General features: G+C 55.0%; 1 protein-coding gene across 1 annotated transcript in view; it reads left to right on the top strand.

Annotated features, from left to right (window-relative positions):
- Positions 1 to 1,578: 1,578 nt before the first annotated feature.
- LOC119957338 (bone morphogenetic protein 1-like) overlaps positions 1,579 to 8,302 on the top strand; it is a 233,737-nt gene continuing 227,013 nt past the window's right edge. Inside the window, 2 exon segments of the mRNA XM_038785238.1 lie at positions 1,579 to 2,296; positions 4,538 to 4,678. Coding sequence (XP_038641166.1) covers positions 2,023 to 2,296; positions 4,538 to 4,678 — 415 coding nt within the window. The 5' untranslated portion in view covers positions 1,579 to 2,022.

Raw genomic sequence — 8,302 nt, 5'->3', positions numbered from 1 at the left:
ACCCACAGAAACCATTATCCTGTCCACAACGTCCTCTTCAGACCGTTTTACAAATCCACACTGGCTGTGTCTGATCAGATTGGGGAAAAAAAAATCAAGGATCGCCTTGCCTGCTTTAAAAATAGGCGGCCGATGCATGCAGCTTTAGTGTGTGAGTGTGATGGCGGAGGTAACTGTTCCTGGTTTGGGTCACTGTCGGTGTGTGGAGTTTGCACTTTCTCCCTGTGTCTGCGTGGGTTTCCTCTGGATGCTCTGGTTTCCTCCCACAGTCTAAAAATGTGCAGGTTAGGTGGATTGGCCGTGATAAATTGCCTTTTGTGTCCAAAAAAGGTTGGGTTGGGTGGGGTTACAGGGTTAGGGTGGGGGTCCCGGGTTACAGGGATTAGGGGGGTGGCAGTCCTGGGTTACAGGGATTAGGGGGGTGGCAGTCCCGGGTTACAGGGATTAGGGTGCTCCTTCCACAAACTGGTGCAGATTCGATAGGCCGAATGGCCGCCTTCTGCACTGTAAATTCTATCTCTAACAATGGGCCCTGACTCTTGCAGAGCGGAAAGAGGCCCTTCGGCCCACTGTCTCCATGCCGGCCATTGAGCGCACTGTTTTCCAGCCCGTAGCCTCGTAAGCGACGGTGCTTCAAGTGCTCATCTAAATGCTTCTTAAACGTTGTGAGGGTTCCTCAGCCTTGTTAAGTACCCCTACCCTACCCTACCCTAGCCCAGCCCAGCCGCCCTAACCCATCCCATGAGTGTGAGGACATGAGCAGCTCTATTCCCTTTAAGAGCTCTTGTTTACAGTGCGCTCTCAACCGCACTTGAACCCCTTTGTCCCTCATTGGCGGAGAGGGCGGGTTGTCATTGGACGAGCGGCCTGTCCATCAGACCGTGGAACCCGCTCCCCCTTTGTCCGTGATTGGCGGGCGGGTTGCGATTGGGCGAGCGGCCTGTCCATCAGGCGACCCCCCCCCCCCCCCCGCTCACAAGTTAGGTTGCGCGCACCAAGATGGCGGTGGGGGAGTGCAGCTTTCGCCTGGCGCTGGCCGCCCTGTGGGCGCTGGCGGCCGGCGGCGAGCGTGATGTGGCGGGGGTCCGCCTGGAGGGCGGCGGGGGAGAGGAGGAAGGCGGCGCCCGCATGCAGGGCGGCGCCATCCGCTGCCGGCCGGGCGCCCGCTTCCAGCTGCGGGCCTTCGGGCCGCGCCTGGCCGCCCAGGCCTGGCCCTGGCTGGCCGTCTCGCGGCGGCGCGAGTGCGCCAACGGCAGCCTGGAGCGCGGCTGGATGGAGCCGGGGGCCGCGCGCGAGGACGGCTCGCGCCTGGTGGCCGTGCGCGCCGGCGCGGCGGCGGCGGGCCGCTACTACGTGTGCGCGCGCCAGGGGGCGGGCTGGGGCGCGCCGGGCGGCTGGGAGGCGCCGCTGGAGGTGCGGGCGCCCTCCGGCGCGGGCGCCCCCGCCTGGCGCCAGGTTGCGCCGCTGGCCGCCCTGCTGCTGCTGCTGGCCGCCCTGCTCAACCTGCTGCGGCTGGGCGTGCTGTGGCTGGAGCTGCCCGAGCTGCGCATCGTGCGCCACTGCGGCGCCGAGTGGGAGCGGCGCAACGCCGCCTCGCTGGAGCCCCTGCGGCGGCGGGGCAACCTGGTGCTGTGCTCGCTGCTGCTGGGCACCGTGCTGGCCCACGCCTGCCTGGGTGCCTTGCTGCACCGGGCGCTGGGCGCCGTGCTGCCCGCCTCCCTGGCTGCTGCCGCCCTGCTCTTCCCGCTGGCCGAGCTGCTGCCCTACGCCGTCTGCTCACGCCACGGCCTGGCCGTCGCCCCCAGCGCCGCCTGGCTGACCCGCCTCTTCGTGGTGCTGGCTGCGCCGCTGGCATTGCCCGTCGCCCTGCTGCTGGACCGGGCGCTGCGGCGTGACGTCAGCACCTGCTGCCTGCGCGGAAAGATCCTGGAGGCCCTGCGCTCCGGCGGCGACCCCTACAGCGAGCTGGTGCGGGAGGAGTTCAGCCAGGGCGCCCTGCGGGCCAAGGTGGTGGAGGACATCATGACGGCCCTGAAGGACTGCTTCATGCTCAGCGCCGGCGCCGTGCTGGACTTCGGCACCATGTCCGAGATTATGCAGCGCGGCTACACCCGAATCCCCGTCTACGAGGACGAACGGTCAAACATCGTCGACATGGTCTATCTGAAAGACCTGGCCCTGGTCGACCCCGAGGACTGCACGCCTTTGAACACCATCGTCAAGTTCTACAACCGCCCTCTGCATTTTGTCTTCAACGACACCAAATTGGATACCGTCCTGGAAGAGTTTAAGAAAGGTGATTGTTGGGCAGCACGGTGGGACAGTGGGTTAGCACTGCTGCCTCACGGCGCCGAGGTCCTGGGTTTGATCCCGGCTCTGGGTCACTATCCATGTGGAGTTTATACCTTCTCCCCATGTCTGTGTTCATCTCACCCCCACAACCCAAAAAGATGTGCCGGGTAGATGGACTGGCCACGCTAAATTGTCCCTCAATAGGAAAAAATTAATTGGGTACGATAAATTTTTTTTTTTTAATGTTCTTTCGCATAATGCTTTGGGAAGAACCTTTCAGAAACGTGCTCGAGACCTCGTGCGTCTTCATTTTTTCTTCAAGGGGCAATTTAGCGTGGCCAATCCACCTAACCTGTACATCTTTGGACTGTGGGAGGAAATCCACACAGACACACTGAGAACGTGCAAACTTCACACACAAGACAGTCACCCGAGGCCGGAATCGAATCTGGGTCCCTGGCGCTGTGAGGCAGGGTGCTCCGGTTTCCTCCCACAGTCGGAAGATGTGCATGTTGGGTGCATTGGCCATGCTAAAGTGCCCCTTAGTGTCCAATGGTTAGGCGGGGTTACGGGGATAGGCCAAGGGCTTAGGTAGGGTGCTCTCAGAGGGTTGGTGCCTCCTGCATTGTAGGGCTTCTATGATTCTGAGCATCAGACTTTAGGAAGATTTACCAGAAATAATAGCCGTGACTTCAGCTTTATGGAGAGACTGGAGGAGGTGGGATGGTTTTCTCCATTTGGTAGAGTGAGGAGAGTTGATAAACATTTTCTGAGTGGATTTAGATGGAGTAGATAGGGAGAAACTGTTCCCAGTGGAAGGAGAGTCAGTAACCAGAGGAGACAGGTGTAAGGTAGCCCATTCGGTGCTGTGTTGCTGTGCGGGGCTGTAACCTGGCTGTAATTTACACATAGCAGGAGATCCCAGCAGTAGGAGCTGAGTGCCATTACTCAGAAAGACACGGTTGTTAATACTTCACTCTGGCTGTCATCACGTGTTGGCACAAATTGCATAATCCTGTTTCATCACCAGCAGTACAGTGTTAGTCAGCCAAAAAGCACAGTCAATAACTACAAAATCCACTGCAGATAGGGTCTTAAGGAAACTGGAGTGGTTTCAAAGCGATCGTCTGAGGGCTGAAATGCCCGTGGCTAGCAAGAGCCTGTCAAGATCATGAACTGTTGTATAACTTGTATTCGGAAGAAAGCTTTGAGAATGTCTATGTGTAACTATATTAAGGCCAGCGTCTAGTCCATCTAATTATTGTTGGTGGGCGCAGGGAGTTTAACCCAGTGATTTAAATCAAAAGGGGAGAAGTGCCCAGCAGGTTAGCGAGCCGAACTGAAGGCTGGAACAGCAGCAACTTTTTTCAGGAAGCTAAGCACAGTGGAAAAGCAGGGGGAGACACGAAGGAACAGATTAACAGTCGTCATCCCAGAATTGCTCCGTGGAAAGCCTTTCAGTGACACCACAGGTCGTCCAAAGAGAAAGGTCACTAAGTAAATCCCAGCTGGCGTATCCAATTCTGGACGGATGCCAGGGCCTTGGCAAGGATGCAGAGGTGACTTGTCAGGATGGTAGCAAAGAGGGGGGGGGGGGGAAGAGGCTGAAGAAATTGGGTGTGTTCTCATTGGAGCAGAGATGGGTGAGGGGACATTAAACAGGCATGTGGTTTTCATGGTTAGAGGAGGATAAACTAGTTCAACTGACAGGAGGGCCAGTATCACTTGGGTAGATTTAAGATAATTGGTGAAAGAACTGAGGGAGGGGCGATGGTTTCTTCTTAATGCAGTTATGATCGAGAATTGATTGTCTGAAAGTGTGGTGGAAGCAGATTTGTTGGAAACGTTTATGAAAGGAATTGGATGGGTACTCGAAAAGCCCAAATTAAAATTGCAGGGCTGGTAGAGAAGAGCGAACGGGTGGGACTAACTGGATAGTTCTTTTGAAGGGCTGGCGCAGGCACGATGGGCTGAATGGCCTGTGCTGTAAGATTTGGTGATTCTCTAAAGCGGGCATTTAGAAAGGAATTGTGACGGGTAGAAATTGATGTGATGACCCAGTGATGGGGAGCCTGCAGCGGTCAGGGGGTCTTCCAATCGTCAAAGAGGGAGAGAGAGAGAGAAAAAAGCCAGCTAGTGTTGAACCCACGTTCGTTGGTGTTAACTTTGCCGTTCTGTCCTGTTGCCCACCTCCGTTCTCCGTTCAGTGGTTATAACAGCTCTCTGTCCACGTTTCTGTCTTGAGGTAAATCGCACATGGCAATGGTCCAGAAGGTGAACAACGAGGGGGACGGTGACCCCTTCTACGAGGTGCTGGGTTTAGTGACGCTTGGAGACGTCATCGAAGAAATCATCAAGTCTGAGATCCTCGACGAGTCGGATAATTGTGAGTTGAAACAGCCGGGAGATTTGGAGGGGGGAGGGTTTAAAATTACTGATCGTTTCACTGAACCCGTTCTTACCCGGACCACTCAATGTTCACCGCACACAAGGGCAGGCCCTTCTGCCTGCCGAACCAATCCACACGGACCTCTTCCACTCCCATTCCTTTCTCCCCAATGAGCTTATCTAGCTCCTCCTTCAGTATATCTATACTGACTTTAGCTGCTTATAGAAACATAGCAAGTAGAAGCAGGAGGAGGTCCTCCGAGTCTGCTCTGCCATTCATTACGATCATGGCTGATCATCCAACTCAATAGCTGTGTCCACCGCGTGATGAGGTAGCTGTGGTACCACCGCGTGATGAGGTAGCTGTGGTACCACCGCGTGGTGAGGTAGCTGTGTCCACCGCGTGGTGAGGTAGCTGTGGTACCACCGCGTGGTGAGGTAGCTGTGTCCACCGCGTGGTGAGGTAGCTGTGGTACCACCGCGTGGTGAGGTAGCTGTGTCCACCGCGTGGTGAGGTAGCTGTGGTACCACCGCGTGGTGAGGTAGCTGTGTCCACCGCGTGATGAGGTAGCTGTGTCCACCGCGTGGTGAGGTAGCTGTGGTACCACCGCGTGGTGAGGTAGCTGTGTCCACCGCGTGGTGAGGTAGCTGTGTCCACCGCGTGGTGAGGTAGCTGTGGTACCACCGCGTGGTGAGGTAGCTGTGTCCACCGCGTGGTGAGGTAGCTGTGTCCACCGCGTGGTGAGGTAGCTGTGGTACCACCGCGTGGTGAGGTAGCTGTGGTACCACCGCGTGGTGAGGTAGCTGTGTCCACAGCGTGGTGAGGTAGCTGTGTCCACCGCGTGGTGAGGTAGCTGTGGTACCACCGCGTGGTGAGGTAGCTGTGTCCACCGCGTGGTGAGGTAGCTGTGTCCACCGCGTGGTGAGGTAGCTGTGGTACCACCGCGTGGTGAGGTAGCTGTGGTACCACCGCGTGGTGAGGTAGCTGTGGTACCACCGCGTGGTGAGGTAGCTGTGGTACCACCGCGTGGTGAGGTAGCTGTGGTACCACCGCGTGGTGAGGTAGCTGTGGTACCACCGCGTGGTGAGGTAGCTGTGTCCACCGCGTGGTGAGGTAGCTGTGGTACCACCGCGTGGTGAGGTAGCTGTGGTACCACCGCGTGGTGAGGTAGCTGTGGTACCACCGCGTGGTGAGGTAGCTGTGGTACCACCGCGTGGTGAGGTAGCTGTGTCCACCGCGTGGTGAGGTAGCTGTGGTACCACCGCGTGGTGAGGTAGCTGTGTCCACCGCGTGGTGAGGTAGCTGTGTCCACCGCGTGGTGAGGTAGCTGTGTCCACCGCGTGGTGAGGTAGCTGTGTCCACCGCGTGGTGAGGTAGCTGTGGTACCACCGCGTGGTGAGGTAGCTGTGTCCACCGCGTGGTGAGGTAGCTGTGTCCACCGCGTGGTGAGGTAGCTGTGGTACCACCGCGTGGTGAGGTAGCTGTGTCCACCGCGTGGTGAAGTAGCTGTGGTACCACCGCGTGGTGAGGTAGCTGTGGTACCACCGCGTGGTGAGGTAGCTGTGCTATCACTGCGACACCGTGCTGCCTATCACCGAATACAAGTTTAACTGACTCAATCTCTTGTATGTCTGTCCTGCCATCCCAGGAATCAGTCTGGTTAAACCTTCGCTGCACTCCCTCGAGAGCAAGAACATCCTTCCTCGGAGAAGGAGACCTAAACTGCACACAATTTTCCAGGTGTGGCCTCACTACATCCCTGCTTCTATACTCAAATCTTCTCCTTATGAAGGCCAGCATACAGCCTGCTGCACCTGCATGCTTACCTTCAGTGACTGGTGTATGAGGACACCCAGGTCTCGTTGCACATTCCCTCCTCTCCTAATTTATGGCCATTCAGATAATAATCTGCTTGCTCATTTTTGCTACTAAAGTGGATAACCTCGCATTTATCCGAATTATACAGCATCTGCCTTTCATTTGCCCACTCACTCAACTTGTCCAAATCACACTGAATGAGCTCTGCATCCTCCTCACAGCTCACCCTCCAACCCAGCTTTGTGTCATCTGAAAATTTGGAAATATTACATTTTGTTCCCTCATCCAAATCATCAATGTATATTATGAATAGCTGGGGTTCCAGCACCGATCCCTGAGGTACCTCACTAGTCACTGCCTGCCAATTTGAAAAAGACCCGTTAATTCCTACTCTTTGTTTACTGACTGCCAACCAGTTTTCTATCCATGTCGTACACTAAAGCTAATCCCATGCGCTTTAAATTTAGGCGCCAATCTCTTATGCGGGACTTTGTCGAAAGCTTTTTGAAAGTCCAAATATACCACATCCACTCGCTCTCCTTCATCAATTCTACTAGTTACGTCCTCAAATAATTCCAGTAGATTTGTCAAGCATGATTTCCCCTTCATAAATCCATGCTGACTCTGGCCGACCCTGCCGCTGGATTTTAGAATTTCCCCCACTATGACATCAGGTTGACTGGTCTATAATTCCCTGTTTTCTCTCCCGACCTCCCTTTTTAAGTAGTGGAGTTACATTCGCTACCCTCCAATCTGCAGGAACTATCCCAGAGTCGATAGAATCCTGGAAGATGACCACCAATGCATCCACTATTTCTCGATCAACTTCATTAAGTGTTCTGGGACGTAGGCCGTGGGTATTTATTAGCCTTAAATCCCATCAATTTCCCCAACACATTTCTCAACTAATATTGATCTCCTTCAGTTTCCCCACCTCTCACTAAACCCTGCGTTCCCCAACATTTCTGGTATCTTATTTGAGTCATTATTTCTGAAGACAGGGGCAGCACGGTGGCACGTGGTGATGCCGAGGACCCGGGTCCGATCCCAGCTCTGGGTCATAGTCCGTGTGGAGTTTGCACGTTCTCCCCATGTCTGCAACGGTCTCGCTCCCACAACCCAAAGATGCGCACGCAAGGTGAATTGACCACGCTAAATTGCCCCATAATTGGAAAAAAGAATAATTGGGTACTCTACATTTATTTATTTTTTAATTCTGAAGACAGAACGAAAGTATTTTAGTTGTTCAGCCATTTCTTTGTGTGTGTCCATTATAAAATCTCCTGTTTTAAAAAAAATTTAGTGTACCCAATCATTTTTCCAATTAAGGGGCAATTTAGAGTGGCCAATCCACCTAGCTTGCATGTTTTTGGGTTGTGGGGGCGAAACCCACGCAGACACAGGGAGAATGTGCAAACTCCACACGGACAGTGACCCAGAGCCGGGATCGAACCTGGGACCTCAGCGCCGTGAGGCCGCAGTGCTAACCCACTGCGCCACCGTGCTGCCCTAAAATCTCCTGTTTCTGACTAAGGGACCTACATCTGTCTTGGCCATTTTCTTTTCTCCTCACGTACCTATAGAGATTTTTACAGTCCCGTTTTTATGTGCCCTGCGAGCTTACTCTTGCAAGAGCGACATGGCGGCCCAGTGGTTAGCACTGTTGCCTCACAACGCCAAGGACCCGGGTTCGATCCCAGCTCTGGGTCACTGTCTGTGTGGAGTTTGCACATTCTCCCTCCCCGTGTCTGCGTGGGTTTCGCCCCCACAACCCAAAAATGTGCAGGGTAGGTGGATTGCCAC

This window comes from Scyliorhinus canicula, chromosome 26 (genome assembly GCF_902713615.1).
Source record: "Scyliorhinus canicula chromosome 26, sScyCan1.1, whole genome shotgun sequence".
NCBI classification, from domain to species: domain Eukaryota; kingdom Metazoa; phylum Chordata; class Chondrichthyes; order Carcharhiniformes; family Scyliorhinidae; genus Scyliorhinus; species Scyliorhinus canicula.
Note: the sequence above shows the minus strand (reverse complement) of the source record. Positions and strands in the feature narration are given on the sequence as shown.